Source organism: Thermobia domestica, chromosome 10, assembly GCF_964235325.1.
Source record: "Thermobia domestica chromosome 10, izTheDome1.hap1.1, whole genome shotgun sequence".
NCBI lineage: Eukaryota > Metazoa > Arthropoda > Insecta > Zygentoma > Lepismatidae > Thermobia > Thermobia domestica.
Genome location: NC_137463.1, coordinates 209,233,132 through 209,249,728, shown reverse-complemented (window position 1 = coordinate 209,249,728; position 16,597 = coordinate 209,233,132). Strand labels below are relative to the sequence as shown.

The 16,597-nt window shown below is 36.6% G+C and overlaps 1 protein-coding gene across 9 annotated transcripts in view; it reads right to left on the bottom strand.

The window, feature by feature from the left end:
• Tab2 (TAK1-associated binding protein 2) overlaps positions 1–16,597 on the bottom strand; it is a 264,341-nt gene that overhangs the window by 69,893 nt on the left and 177,851 nt on the right. For all 9 annotated transcript variants that reach the window (XM_081729034.1, XM_081729033.1, XM_081729030.1 and 6 more), the window contains one exon: positions 16,267–16,424. In XM_081729034.1, coding sequence (XP_081585160.1) covers positions 16,267–16,424 — 158 coding nt within the window. The remainder of the gene's footprint in view (positions 1–16,266; positions 16,425–16,597) is intronic.

The following is a 16,597-nucleotide window of genomic DNA, read 5'->3' as shown; positions in this document are numbered from 1 at the left end:
CAAGTGGTACGAGAGTGGCAACTTTATAATCAATTGCAGTCTCTGACGAAAGCTAAATTTGCTCCTCTGTTGAAACAAGCAGTTGACACTTGTATTTCGCCATCTATTATACAAAATGGATTTAGAGCATGCGGTTTACACCCATTTGATCCCAACGACATAGATTACACTAAATGTGTTGCAAAACCAATACAAACAGTTCAAGAAATACGCAGTGGTAACGTGCAAACTAGGGATGTAGTATTAACCAGAACCGAGTTTGAAAGTATAGTAGGAACTGATGTAATGAGAAGACTTCAGGAAGTTGACAATGAACACGTCCTTGTAAATAAGAACGAAGAATTCCATGTACTGTATCGCTTATTTCAACATTTTATAGATAATAGTAGGCCTAAGTCTTCGGTGGAGAGATGTGTTAATCTTCAGTCGGGGCAGGCGAACAATCAGCAAGGTTCACCTGTATCCTCTGCATGTATCCAACTCAATGATTTCAACCACTCAGAAACTGCTAGTGATGCTCATACTCTTTGTGAAGTAAACCCTAGTACACCCACCAATTGCAGTACTACAGATGCAAATGCTTTACAAAAAGGTTCCAGCTCAACTCCAAAAAAGTTAACCACCGAACCCCCGTTGCTGCAAGATGTTTTAGTATGGCCAGAAACTCCTAACAGAAAGGGGAAACGAAATGTAGAAAGACTGCCGTTTGTGATAACGTCTCATAAATATCAAGCTATTTTGCACGACAAAAATGAAGAAAGCATCAGCTGAACAAGAAAAGATCAGAAAGCAAACAAGGAAGATGTCTGAGAGAAAGGAATAGGAGTTAAAACGCAGAGGAAAAGCATCTGCAAAGAAATCAAAGCATGAGGTATATCTCGATTGTTCAACGCAGATAAGCGGTCCTTCAACTTCTAACCTTGAACAAGACAAAGGAGTGACTGAATCATTACAAACTGGAACGCTCACAAGGATGCTGAACTTCGATTCGTCATCAGCTGCGAGAAACAACGTAATATCCTGCAAACACTGTTTTCAGCCATTCTTTTCGGGAAGGGTGGATCTTGAATGCGAGTTGTGCCACAGCAAATATCACAGTCGTTGCATTCCATAGTGCCATAAGGAACACATACCAGAAGACATAGAAGATGAATTTGTGTGTCACGGGTGCTGCGTTCTACAGGATGACTGAATGTGGTCTCAGATGAGGACGAGATTAATGAAACGGATTCACATAAATCATTGAAACATAAATTTTGTTTGTGCATTTCCCGTTTTTTAAAATTTTAAAAATATGTTGTGCATTCCCCGGTTTCAATTTGTTTTTACTTCATAATGTTCAAGGTCTAAAATGTCTATTTCTTGCCTATTAATACATATAATAATTGATATTACTTCCAGTCAGGCCTACAAGCCTTATTTCTGTCATTCGTATCTTCTACTGTATGCTTTATAATGGTGCCAATAACTGTCCTCATTGGGTGCCAATAACTGTTTTTTGAGTGCCAATAACTGTAAGATCATTGTCACATTACAAAATATATTTTTATTGCCAAACTTTACATTTGTATTGTAATTTCTCAACATATTGCTCAATTAGAGATTCCCAGAAAGTATATATTTAAAAATCGCCAGTATATGTTATAAAATAAGTCTGTTATAAAGATATGAATGAAAACAAATCCTTAAAGTGCCAATAACTGTATGGTTTCCCCTATTACCTTTTATTTATAAAATTTTGCGATAATGTTGTTTCATAAACTTTCGGATTGAACCGTAATCTGTCGAATATCAAGATAATAAGCGAAGCGGGACAAAATAAGAGCAAATATTTCTACAAAATGCAATAAATGTATGTAAGGAAATTAAAAATACGGTATTCTAAAAAAGTAAATCTTCGCCAGCAATAGAGGAAGGTTTCATCGAAATGTGTGACTGGTTTAATAAACATTTTACATATTTTTTTCATATTCATTGATGCGTAAGCATTATTGAAGATCTTCACAAGCAAACTGCAGTTTTTAAAAAATGTTTTAGGTTTAGCTTTCTGTTTAGTTTAAATGGGTACTTTTTTGTTCCGAGCCAAGCTGAATATTATGAGTAAACACGCAATTAACTGAGTTTGGATTCTCCGCTTTTTCTTTCTTCAGTGTTCCGAAATATTACTTCTAAAGTCCGAAATTAAAGCAAAATTGTCAGTTTTCGAGATGTTACGGAGCATTTATTAAATTAATCGAATGTTCCAGACCTAAGCGATATGTTCTTTAATTCACCTCCTCATTGAAGTATTTAGTTTAACTGTCGTAATAAACAATTGTAATGTAATGTTAGACATAGGGCAAGAAAAAATCTGTCTCTCTAAGATTTCTGTACTTGCTTGTGTGTGAATATTAGTCGACCATCACCGTCTCCTTTAGCCTAGCCGGCATTACTGTGGGACGCAAAACTAAAGATTTCATTTCATTAAACCGATACTTTTATTCTTATTCTTCACGGAGAAATTCAAGTTCTGATTTTACATGGTTCTTCAATACTGTTAATTAAGTACTTTATTTCAATTACAAATTTAATAATCATGATTGGTATTAATTATGTAGTATGAAAATATGTTTTCTGAAGCAAAATAAGGAACATAAAAAAGTTAATATTCACAGGGATCAATAAAATCAAATTCCTACAATTTCCGTAACTTCCGTGCGGAATCAATGAGCTTAAGTATTAAGCCTTCAGAGCGACTGTTGTAATATGTTCATATAAAGTTTTGTCCAATTCCTATTTGTATACATGAGTTCTAACTAACTAACTAACTCTATGGCTTATGGAACCCGGAGGTTCAGTGCCGCGTTCACAAAAGCTCTCCACTGACTTCTATCCTTAGCTAATTGCATCCAGTTTCTACTTTGTATTCCTATCTCTGCGAGATCCATCTTAATATTGTCCTCCCATCTGCGCCTAGGTCTTCCTAATGGTCGTTTTCCTATGGGTCTACCAGTCAAGACTTTGAAAGCGTTTCTACTTTCTTCCATTCTAGCTACATGACCTGCCCACCTAAGCCTCCTAGACTTGACGACCCTAACAATGTTGGGTAAACCGTATAAACTATGTAGTTCCTCGTTATGAAGCTTCCGCCATTCCCCATTCTCGTTCCTCTTGGGTCCGAATATTCTTCTCAGGATCCTGTTCTCAAATACTTTCAGTCTATGTTCTTCTCTCAGAGTAAGCGACCATGTTTCACAACCATACAGAACAACAGGCATGATTATCGTTTTATATATTTTAAGCTTCAAATTCCTCGACAGAATTCGCGACGACAAGAGATTTTGAACCGAATAGTAACACGAATTCCCTGCTTTTAGTCGACATTTAATTTCTTCGTGAATAGGATTTTCGTCTGTTAATATTGATCCTAAATATTTGAAAGTATCCACTTTATCAAAAGCATTATTTAGTATTTTAACTCCTCCACAATTTGCCGTATTACGGTCCCGACGCACTTCCATGTATTTAGTTTTCTCTGCATTTACTTCTAAACCCCTGTCCCTGCAAGCGTTTAATAAGATCTCTGCATTTATTTCTACTGTTCTCCTATCATCCCCTATTAAATTTACATCATCAGCATATGCCATAACCTGGTGAATTCCGTTCAACTCTAGGCCCTGGTTGCTATCTTTGATTTTCCTTATGGCGTATTCCAGCACAAAGTTAAATAATAATGGCGACAACGCATCTCCTTGTTTCAGGCCATTTTCGACGTGGAAGCTCGTGGACAAAAATTTTCCTACCCGGACTTTACTTTGGGATTCACTTAAACATATCTTAATTAATCTAATTAGCTTTCTCGGTATTCCAAGTTCTGTAAGAACGTTGTATAATGTTTCTCTCCTAACCGAGTCGTAAGCCTTTCTAAAATCAATAAATAGTTGATGTAGCGGGGTATTGTATTCCCACTTCTTTTCGAGTATTTGGCGAATGGTAAATATTTGGTCGGTAGTTGATCGATTTCGTCTAAATCCGCACTGATAATCTCCAATAATTTCATCTGCGTATGGGGTCAATCTTGCTAACAGAATATTTGAAAGGATTTTATAGGATGTTGACAGAAGAGAAATGCCTCGATAATTATTACAGTCAGTTTTGTCGCCTTTCTTGTGAATTGGAACAATGATTGATTCTTTCCACTCTTGTGGCAATTCTTCCTTGTTCCAGATAAGGAGAATGAGTTTGTGTATCTTGTTCCACAATTTTTCGCCTCCAGCTAAAATTAACTCAGCCGGAATTTCATCTACACCCGGAGATTTGTGTTTCTTCAATTTCTTTATAGCGGCTTCCACTTCTATTCGATTGGGTTCTGGAATATACGGTTCTGCGGTGTGTATCTCCTTTTCTCCACGCACATTAGTTTTTGGCTGCGTGTTCAGCAAATCGTCAAAGAAATCTTTCCATCTATTTAAGAGGCTATCCGTATCGGTGAGAACTGTTCCGTCAGATTTCTTTAATATATAAGCACGAGGTTGATAGCCTTTCTTAAATTCGCTGATCCCCTTATACATGTCCCGAATATTTTTATCTTTACTATTATCTTCAAGTTCCTTAATTTTACCTTTCAAAAAATCCCGTTTCTTTGTTCTAAAAGTTTTGGAAGTTTCCCGCCTGATATCTGCGAAATTTTGTGTAGTTGTTTCATTCGGATTTTGTAGCCACCGTAATTTTCCCTGTTTTCGTGGGTTCCGTGTAACGTGGGTTCCTGTCACCACGGCATGGCGCGTCCTCAGGTTGCGGATCGAGGAGAAGGCCTCTAGATATAGAGGTTAGCTGCGAATATACTGAATAAGCAGTCGCGGACAGACGACTAGGAGTGGTCCTCCAGCTTGGGGGTTTGGGTAAGGCTAACACCCTCATCCTGTAAAAAAAGGTACTTGTTCAGAAACATTCACAAAAGCCTCGGACATGAGTTCTACTTCGTGCAACTAAGCTTCGGACAAAATCGAAAGAAACGATTCGTAAATCCTGTTCGATACAATTTCAGTTCTGGATTCAACTTGAATATTCAATCCCTGTTCCGTATGCAACACACATTACACTACCACGAAGCGAGGTTGCATATCAATCAGGCCTATTAGTACTTGTGTGCGTGCTATAAATGATCACTAGATGTATTTTATAATCACGCGACTTTACTTAAGAGCTCGAGAAAGATGAAAACTGATTTTATATATATATATTTTTAAAATCATTCCTGTGTGCACTACATAGTTTATCAAAAACAATGCCAGGACTCTTTTGCTTAAGTGAGAGGAATGGATTTAGAGGGACAACTTCTGCAAACATATTGCGTGGTAGCTTAACAATGGCGCATTCAAGGTTTTGTTTTAGTTCACGAATCGTTCGTGGGTTATAGTAATTGCCCTGAGACAACTCCATACAAAATAATCAAGGAGATACATCACATAATCTGTGGGGCCAATTTACATCATTTCTCGGCAAAACGTGTCCGGCCAACTTGTAGCTAAGGCTAGAGTAATATGGTAAATTCGAATAATTTCTATGCGTTGTTGAATTGCCTCTCTCTCCATGTTGACTTGACACAGACTATAGTACTCCTCATTTCTGTCGTACTTTAATCTCGCAAATCCAGTCAGTGTTGCCAGAGCATATTTTCAAAATCCTGGCGTATATACTGACAAACTCTCTATTGTATATATAGAGTGGGCCATTTGTTTTGATACACCCTTGTAACTTTTAATAGAAAAAAAAAAACCTGAAATTTTGTATCATGCAAATATCGGCAGGAGGACGTTGTTTGGCATAATTCGTGATACCGAGCGAAGTAGCTCAAGTGGTAGAGCGTTGGTTTCGCATTCGGGAGGTCGTGGGTTCGAATCCCGCCGCCGACCATCCTCACTGAGATTTTCCAGGGTTTCCCTCAGTCCTACCAGGCAAATGCCGGGATGGTACCGACTGAACAGGCCCTGGCCGATACCTTCCCAAATCCTTTCCATTGTTGTTGGATATCCAGTGTAAAATGGCCTCTGAGTTGTATCTGGTGATTGTTAAATAAATAAAATAAATAAATACCACAAGATTGGCAATTTTACCAATCCAACATAAAGTTGTATTTTTTTAAATAGCACTACACGCCAGGTTATTACACCTTTCAAATCTACGTGTTGAACGATATATTGCAATGTTACATTTATTACTCAGTGCTATGAACTAAGGACGCTACAGTATCACGAATATCCAAATTTTGGTGACCTCTATACGAGTAATAGCAATAGTGAGACACACAGGGCAAGGCACATTCAAAATATTTTAGTGTCTAATACTATGATCACGATACGACGGAATTCGAATAAATACGAACAAAGTTTGAAACTGATTGAAAAATTGATTTTTTAGGCTTTCGCTTCGAAAAACTGCTTAAATAATATATCAGCCAATTACATAGATGGTTTTCAATAGATGATAAGATCATAATACAATTTACAGCGGTTTGATATCTCAGACAGCTCTCGAGATAAGGTAAAAACTTAAAAGTTCGCACAATTGCTTAAATTTATGAAATTCCGAGAATTCTTACTTTGTAATTACATCTACTAAAAAGTATTGTTGTAATGTTATAGACGTATAGTCAATCACAAATTGCTTTCGCACAAATACCCCATTTTATAATGATCAAATTTAACATTTTTTCGTAACTCTTTGAGATATCAAATTGCTGTAAACAGTACTATGATCTTTATGTTTATTGGAAACCTGTACGTAATTGGATGTCCTCTTCGTTTCTCCGTCTCTTTCTGTTCATTTTACCTTCACCATCTTATTCCAACACCTAGTTTTTGAAGCTCTCTCAATATTTCTTTTCTAACTTCTGTAATGTCCAAGTCTTTGAACCATATAAGGATCACTATAAGAAAGAGATTAATAATATTGAACCATAATTTAAAAACTGATAGGTCATTATTTAAAAGTGTATTGTTTGGGGGAGGTGGACATGATAAAAGGTGTGGTCCTAAAGGGAAATGAAAATACAATTGGAGGACTGTATAATAACTGATTACAGCTCAAAAAATTACCTAAGGACCAAAGTGCAGAAAGTTCCTCAACTTGCGGCATGTGATCTGCAAATATCGGCAGGAGGACGTTGCCGACGGCAAAATACCGTTCTTATGATGATATATTTCTCCTAACAGGATGTACCTGAAAAGGGGTTACTACAAGAGCATAATTATGCCTTTGATCAACACTCCCGCAAGTTTGAGGGACTCCAAATTCGCTACTCTGGTGATGAAGGAAGCGGAAGAGACATGCATCTTTAATGTACCACGGCTAGCTTGAAATTAATAGGCTAATAAATATTTCTAGTGACAGAATGCGCAACGAAGCGTGGTGCCATGTTCTACCAAACTTATACATCAACGAAGTAAATAAAAACAAAGTTTGAAACTACTAATTAGCGAAGTTAATTACTTCCTCAATTGAAAATTCCACATGATGCGCACTGCACCTTCCCCTCCCCTTCTACTGTTCTATATTGGATATACCAGTAATGATCTTTAGAGACACCAGTTCTTAGTTTTTTTTTTCCTTTGGACTTCCAAACTATGCTATTAAGATTCGGAAATCTTACAGGTCCATGCGTCCGCCTGTCGATAAGTATTAGGATAAAATGTGGTAGGAAATACAAGAGCGTCTTTATGCAATCAATTCAGCGTCCCAAGAATAGGTTCCATCTCCTCTATCGGCCTGTTATTCAAACCGGAAGTAGTTAAAATTAACCATCTTCGGTTTTAACGTTTTTAGTCGTATTCAAAAACGGTAACAGACAGCGATTTTTTTTTAAAGAATCGATTCGGCGTCTCAAGGAAACTTACTCTCATCATCCGCAATACAAAACCGGAAATTGTTGGAATTTACTACTACTTCTGGTTTCAATACTAATTTCTATACAGTAAAAGCGGTGAACTATATCGACAACAGGTTCCTTACAATCAGTTCAGTGTCCCAAGAATAGATTTTATATCCTAAGCTAACCCTCTAATCAAACCAAGAGTAGCAGAAATAAACTATTTCCGGCTTCAATGTTTATCGCCAAAGAGCAGAAACATTAATATTTTTCTTCTGTAATTGGTTATGCGCCTCACGACAACAATCACCACTTCCAACTCTGCCAAAACTGGAAGTGACTTAAATTTGCTACTACTTCCTGTTTCAATATTGATTTTCATAAAGCAAAGACGGTACAGATAGCGATAAGAGGTTTGAGCAATCGATTTAGCGTCTCAAGATAATATACGATCACTATCCGCAACATTCTATGAAACTCGGAAATGCTTGTAATTTATTAGTACTTCCGGTTTCAATACTGATTTCCACAGAGCAAAAACGGTAAGGGATGCGTGACAGATTCAGCACCTCAAAAATGAGTTTGTTTCGATTTTTATCCATCTGTTGAAATCAGAAGAGGTGGAAATTACGTTTATTCGATTACAACACTGATCGCATAATGAAAAAAAAAAAAAAATGAAAATAATTAAATGGATACGCAATTTTTAAATGGATTGATTACCAACAGTATGTTTCATCTCTGATTTTATTATTTTTATTGTAACCAGAAGTGATATAACATCAATTACTACTTCAGTATTTAATGTTAATACTCACAGGGCGAAAACAGTAAGAGATAGTGAGTAATGACTTTCTGATGTGAATTCAGAGTCCGAGGAACAGAAGCCAGTTTTGATCTTATTCTCTCTTGCAATCAGTAGTTATAGATGTATTACTTCAACTTTGAATACTGGATTCATATAGTTTGGATGTTTACCGTAGTTTCATACTGTGAAACGAAGCTTATTTGTTTATGATGCTGATGCTACGATTTATATATATATAATATAGAGGCTTAAGATTCCCTGTCAGTTCCGACGACAAAATGAAATTTGGACTTTCATTTAACGTGAAATTCTAGTAACCGAAGATTGAACGAAGGGCAGCGTACATAAATCATCATAAATCACATAGGTACTACGCCGAAATCAGTCATGTATGGATGCTAATGGTAACTAGGAGCACCAAATACGTTTACAGGTCAAATATGACTTGCCCTATCACTTGATCATAAATTCATATCATCAAGGGAAAGGAGTACCTCATATTTGACCTATAATCACATTTGGTGCTCCTAGTTACCATTAGCATCCGTACATACTTGATTTCGGTGTACTCACGAACAACATTGACTACAGTATCCACAGAGGTTACTCCACACAATATTTCAACGTTTCGCAGCGCAGCGATTGTAATCCAGGGATAAAAATATAAGTGATTAATCTTTGAGTCCGTCTGCATATAAATTGAAATTGAAAATATAAATAGCGCAAGATGCAAGATATTACTGAACGGGTCTTGTTGGAATGGATCCGATAAACAAACAAACAAACAAACAAAAAAGTCGTTCTGCAATCTTGTAAGAAATGTGCAGCTGTCGAGCTACGTATGCATGTGCAGAAAAACGTATATATTCAATTTAAGTAATGTTTATATTACTTGTACTCCACGCACATCTTCATTCTTCAAGGAGCAGTTCGAGTTAAAAACAAGTTTGGTGTAATAAAAAGAGTAACAAAAAAAATCCGTATTTTTTAAAAATCTTTATAGGTCGTCTCCTTCAGGTTCTATAGGTATTTGTTTTTGATGAATCGCAAATGCTCATGTCACTCGTGGGCTACGCGAGAAATTCAAAGTGAGTCAACAAACACTCCTTTGTACGCAGCTGATAAACCTTGAATAGTGCAGTGGATTTAATACATTGTGCTTTGAGTTCATTAGCAGTATCGCTTTATGTTAAATTCTTGAGGGATGTTTTTGTTAGTTGTTTTTCCTACAGCATTAGTATATATTAAAAAAATAAAGAAAAGAGTAGAGAGAGAGAGAGAGAGAGCAGTAATTACGTGGTGTTGCGCTAAGCAGTGTATCTTCCAGACATGTTTTTGCTGGTGGCACTGTTTCCAGGAGCTCTGAGCGTGCCCCGTGGAAGATATCAAAATAATACGTCTATAATATAATAAATATAATAGTATTGTGTGAAAATAATGTGCCCCTCCGAATACTGTCTCCCCCCTGAAACATTTTTTCTGAAAGAAACACTGGTGCAAATTAGAAAACATGTGTTACAAAAGCGCATGCTATGTCTGTGAATGAGGTAGAAATGCCTAATTTCGTGGTGTTTTCAGTTGTAATTCTCGTGCGATTAAAGCTGAGAACATCAAGTATCTTTTATAATATTTTTTTATTTTTATTTATTTATTTTTATTTATTTATTATTATTATTATTTGCGTTTCCAAGTTGTGAGCAATCACCAGATCGATATAAATTACGGCTCAACAAAATCGACAGGAAAAAAATTGTGCCAAATGAAAACACTCGTGTTTGTTCCAAACATCTTGAATAGTCCGACTTCGAGCAATCATGTTTACTGAAAGAAAAGCTAATGCCAGGAGAATTATTTACACGCAAACTGAGAAATAATATTGTTCCGGTATATTATTGAAAGATTTAGAATCCGTGCCATTGAATAAGCGCCGATCTATATCCAGTTACCAACGTAAAAATATCGTACAAGACGCAACTGACGGTTGTAGTCGAGACGAGGCATAAGAGGCTAATAGCAACGGTGTCACTCATGATTGTGACGGTACTGTTCTAGAAATAAATGTAAATACAACTGCTATACAATGTGAATTGGGGATTGAAATATACCGGCTCGTAGTAAGAATTAGTGATGATGACAATGTTCCTCAGGACATTGATTTCGTTTAATTTTTCTGTATCAAGTGATGAAACGGTGACGAGAGTTGTTCCGCGGAGAGAGATGAGAATAAAACACATTTAACCGGCAAAGTTTTTTTTTTCCATATTCTGGCAAACTTTACAGATGTAACTTTATTTTTCCACACATACGTCCCGCTCCTGTAAATACCTTGAAGCACAAAATTATAGGGTCAGCGTTAAAAATTGCAACAAAATGTGAAAATGAACACACTTTGTTTGGAAATCGGAAGCATGATTAAAGAAAAGGTACTTAGGTGTTGTAGCAATCTCATCCGCCATCTATTTACATGGTATTGGTTTCGAAATTTTAGTTTCTTTTTTGAAACGCTGCACTTATGCTTTATAGGTAAAACTAGTTTTATAATATTATAAAAACTTTTGTGCAGCCCACCATCACATATTACCATTTTCTACATGCAGATGAAATTTCTACGTCTTTGCAATCAGTTCTGGGAAAGGAAATCGCACTTTAGAACGTGCTACCACACCTCTCACAAACGAAATGCTTGGCACTGTGTATGGAAGCCTGCTCTCGCTGCTTGACCACGTATGACGTCATCACAAATATTTTTTCTTTTGTTACTCGCTAACGACTGAACGTATCGCAACAAAACAAACACAATTCCTTTTATAATTTTCAATTCTACAAATGGAAATAATTTGTAAAAAAAAAAATGCATTTCTAAGTCGAACTGCTCCTTTAACCACCACTTGGGGAACACCATTACAGCATATTTTAAGAGGAAAGGAGTTCTCCTTGAATGTTTCACGGAAACTGTCTGTTCAAGAATGTAATTGCTAATTCTTATTTCTAAGCAATCTTATAATCTCGTTCATTATGACATTTTACAAATTCATAAATGACCATCCCCTTTATTATCACCATCACAGGTATTCTGCCATTATGGCAGGTCATTTGCCGCAGCTGAGAAGTTTCCATGCTCCACGGTCTTCTGCTAACCTCTTCATCTTCATGCATGATCTTTGTTTTTATATCGTCCATTAATTTTGCCTCCTTCACCCTCTCCCTCTCTTTCCTGCCACCTTATCCTCTAGCACGTCCTCATAATACAGTTTCTTCTCAGGCAATGCCCTAACCAGTTTCTCTTCCTCTTCTCAATAATACCTTTTAGGCGTTCTTTTCTCCCCACGATTTCTAACACCCTCTCATTCGTCTTCCGCTCGACCCAACTAATACTTTCCATTCTTCTCCCCACACACATTTCGAACGTTTCCAGTCGTTTTCATCACTTTTATGTAATGTCCATGTTTCCGCCCCATACAATAAAACACTTCAAACGAAGCATTTTATAGGCCTTTTTCTCAACTCTTTATTCAAGGTCCCACAAAACAGACTTTTCTTCCTCCTAAAGGCTTCTTCCGCCATTCCTATTCTTGCTTTTATTTCACGTTCGCACTTCATGTCATTAATAAGAATACTACCCAGATATCGAAAACTATTCACTTGTTCTATTTTCTTCCCTCCCACTTTTATATTTGACACAGACCGCTTCGTTCCAATCACCATAGTTTTTGTCTTTCTAATATTTATTTTCATCCCACATTATTCAAAGCCCTTCCTCAAGTTTTCTAACATCCTATTGATTTTATTTTCAGATTCTGCAACAAACGCCATATCGTCTGCAAATCTTATACATCTAATCATTCTACCTTCTACCAAAATGTCGTCTTCATCATGCAGGCTCTTTCTTACTATCTCTTCTAAATATATATTAAATAATGTTGGCGAGAGACAGCATTCCTTGTCCAACTCCCTTTCCAATTGCACTGTCCACTGTCAGTTCCTCCCCTATCCTAACACTTACTTGTTGGTTCATATATAAGTTTCTTATGAGTCTTCGATCTTTCCATTCCAACCCAATGTTCTTTACAACTCCCAACAACAATTCCCAATTCACGCGGTCAAAAGCCTTTTTAAGGTCAATAAATACAACATACACCTGTTTCCCTTTTTCTATAAACCTTTCATCGTTCACCCTTAATAATCCAATTGCATCTCTTGCGCTCTTACCTTTCCTGAACCCAAACTGTTCCTCCTCAACCTTTTCGTTTGTTCTTTCATACAACCTTCTGTTCAGTATTCGGAGCAGAATTTTAGCTGCAGAGATACGAGACTAATAGTTCACATCTTTTTGGGTTCGATTTCTTAGCCATCGGTATCATGATCGTCTTCAGGAAGTCCTTCGGCCACTCTCCTGTTTCATATATTTCATTGCAGAGACGAAACAATTCTTTCTTGCCCTTGTCTCCCATATTTTCAATTAATTCAATTGGTATATTATCTATCCCGGTTGCCTTTCCATTCCTTGTCTCGGATATAGCCTTTTCAAACTCATCCCGAAGAATCCTAAACCCTTTGTCATCCTCACCTACTTCATTTTCTACTTCACTACACGTCTATCCCTACTCTCATATAAGTCTTCAACATCCACCTTCCTATGACCTCACTTCTCTCGCTGACTACCTTCTCATTTTTATTTTCTACTTCCATCGTAATAGCCCCTTGTTTCCTCTGAAATTCCATTGATTTCACCTCCTTGTACATTTGCTCATATTTCCCAACTCTTTCTAATTCTTATATGTCCTCACATTTTCTTTTGTAAAACTATTACCTTGCTCTGTCCGTTTCCCTTCGTAACTCATTGTTTAACTTTCTGTAAATTGCTCTGCCCTCTTCTGTATCAACCTGTTTCCACGTTTTTCTTCCTCTCATTTTCTGCAACATCTGTTCCATAACCCATGGTTTCTTAGCCGTTTTGTGTTCGCGGTAACCTATTACTACTTCTACAGCCTTCTATATGCAAAGTTTATTACGTTCCCACCGTCCGTTACTATCGGCGCCCATCCTTGTCTTGTTTGAATATTTTTCTTCGGATTTTTCAACCCAAAGATTTCTGATTTCCTCGATTTTTTTAATTTTTCAATATTCAAGCTATTTTGATACCTGTCCTGAATCCTAATATAGTCTATCTGATATTTTCCTCCGTCTATTGGGGATTTCCCCGTTTATCTTCTTGTCTTGTGTGATTGAACCAAGTGTTCTTAATTACTAGTGAATTCTGTCTACAAAAATTTACCAGTCCCTCTACCCTTTCATTTCTTTCGCCTAAACCATATTTGCCTACGATACTGCCTTTCTGCTTTTCTCCTACAACTGCATTAAAATCTCCCATTACAACTACGCATGCACTCCTATTCTCTGTCTATACTTTCTTCTATTTTCTCATAATTTTCGTCTACTTCTTCAGCTGCATGCGAGGTCGTCGGTGCGTATGTCTGAATCACCACCAGATCCTTCGTTTTTCCTTTCGCTTCATTCCGAAGAAATAAAATACAGCTAATTTTACAGTAATTATATGATATCTTTAAATAGATAAAAGATAATCGAAATGTGGAACAAGAGCACCCAAGACAATATCATTTTACATGAGATACCGTTATCACAGCTCACTTACCTGCTGTCAATTTCGAGCCATTTTGAAAATCGGCATTTATTTTCGCGTTTCTAAACGGTTGAAAACGGAAAGCCACTACGTGACTTGTGATAACGGTACCTCACGCAAAATAATATTGTCTAGGACGCTCTTGTTCCACATTTCAACTATCTTTTATCTATTTGAAGATATCACATAATTACTGTAAAATTGGTGGTATTTTAATTTCGCCGGAATGAGGCCTCTTAACATCATAACTCTATCATCAATAAATTCTACTTTCACTACCTTTTCCTTTAAGCGCTTTCCAAGAATTATTCCTACGCCATTAAGGCCATCCTTTTCATTACCTGAGTAAACCATTCTATATTCCTTTACTGTCTACGAAATTTATTTTAAGGAAATTATATTAAAAGACAGGAACAATCTTCTTGTGTTTATATTGTGTGTCATAAAGTATACAAAAGAATTAAAATATTCTTTCTTAAAAATTAATAGACTAGAAAACCAAAGATGGTTCGCCACTGAACACACTTAAAGAGAATTCAACATGAACATTAACAGAGAGAATGGTATGTTAATGTTCATCAGAGAGTGGAAGTGATATGGATCAACAGTGGATCCACGTGTGAAATATTCCACTTCTTTCTGGCAGGATTTACCAATGTTCTTTAACAGACTGCTCAATTATCACGAAATCAGTCACAACATTAGACAATTGAAAGGAATATCAACTTTGGAGACAAACAAGTTGCACAACTTGTGTCTATAATAAAAGTCTTGATGTCTAGTTGACTCCTCCTGCTCTGCTCCATTCCACGGTGAATTACGACCAACAAACCGTGAAATGAGCATCTGCTGTCAGGCGCCGGCATTCCTTCGTTACTGCTCTATTTTCCGCGTTGGAAGAAATATTTTAAAACGATGCTGAAGGATGATATCCTCTCCAGACTCTCATATTCGACGAAAGAATGCACACAAACAACTTCCGCCTAACATACACTTCTCAAAGGTTTTCTCTAGAGCTTTATCACTCGTGTCATTACATATGACCAGAACTATCTGATTTTACTAATTGGATAACAAATTTTATTACTAAACACCTTTCTGGAAGCGTCCATATGCAGTGTTACGTATTTTCACCTAACATTCTATCGATATGCATGGATATTTTGTTTTCAATCGTATTTTTCTAACAAGGTCAAAAACAAAAATATTCATACATATGTTTGTAAATTGTGATAATGTGAAATACCTAACAGTTTTCAAAGTATTATACAGGTTGTCTTGAAATCACACACAGCTAGTCATTCGTTCCAATAAAGGTGCTTGATAATCTGCAGTTAGGTGTCCGTTTTTAGTACTAAAGGTTTGGATGTAAATAATAAACATTTTTACCAGATATCGAAGTTAGGTCTCCCGAACGATTAGCGGAAAGAAATATTAGCCGAAGTTACGTTACATAAATAATGATCTTCGTTGTAGGTGATACTAAGAAGTGGATTTCTACTGACGAAACTTCTTTTATCAATATAGTTTGATACTGAACAATTAAAATGAACTCGCGATAAACTAAATTCACCTTAATACATTAAACAACTAAACTAAACTCGGAATAAATTGAAATTACCAATTAGAGTCCAGTATGCGCAATTTAAAAAAAGAACATTGAGCCTTGATCTTACAATCAACAATATTAAAAGTAAAAGGCGATAAAAGATAAGTTATCAGGACAAATTTAACTCTACTTGATTTAACGAAATTTCAGACACCACCTCCAGGTTATTTTACATTGGACATGAAAGGAGAATTTTTGACAGAAATATCAGGGTACCGGTACTACCTTTCCATCAGCCTTATGAGGATTAAATAAATAAATAAATAAAGTGATGTGAAACATATTGCAGGTCTGAGAACAAGATCTGAATTTGGCTAATATTAGTCTACTGGCTCTTCTCGAATATGAACTAAAACACTTACCGCAGGGAGTTTGGGACTGATCTTTTGCCTGTTCTGCCGCTCGATCAAGTCCTTCTCCATGTTTCGGATTTCTTCTTGCATCGCTCGCAATTTCTCCTTCTCTTGTTTCAGCTCTTTCTCTAGCTTATTCTTTCGTTCCATCTGGCGAAAAAGTAATTCTGAAAGAGACAGAGAAAGAGAAAAATGTAACTCACGACGTTGTAATCATGAAAATTCGATACACAAACGACACACAAGCACGCGGAGTCTTCGAGTGAACTTTCCTACTTAGAAAGAATTCGGATTGAATCCGAGATCTTTGACAAACGCGGAAGTTTGTTCTTTTTTTCCT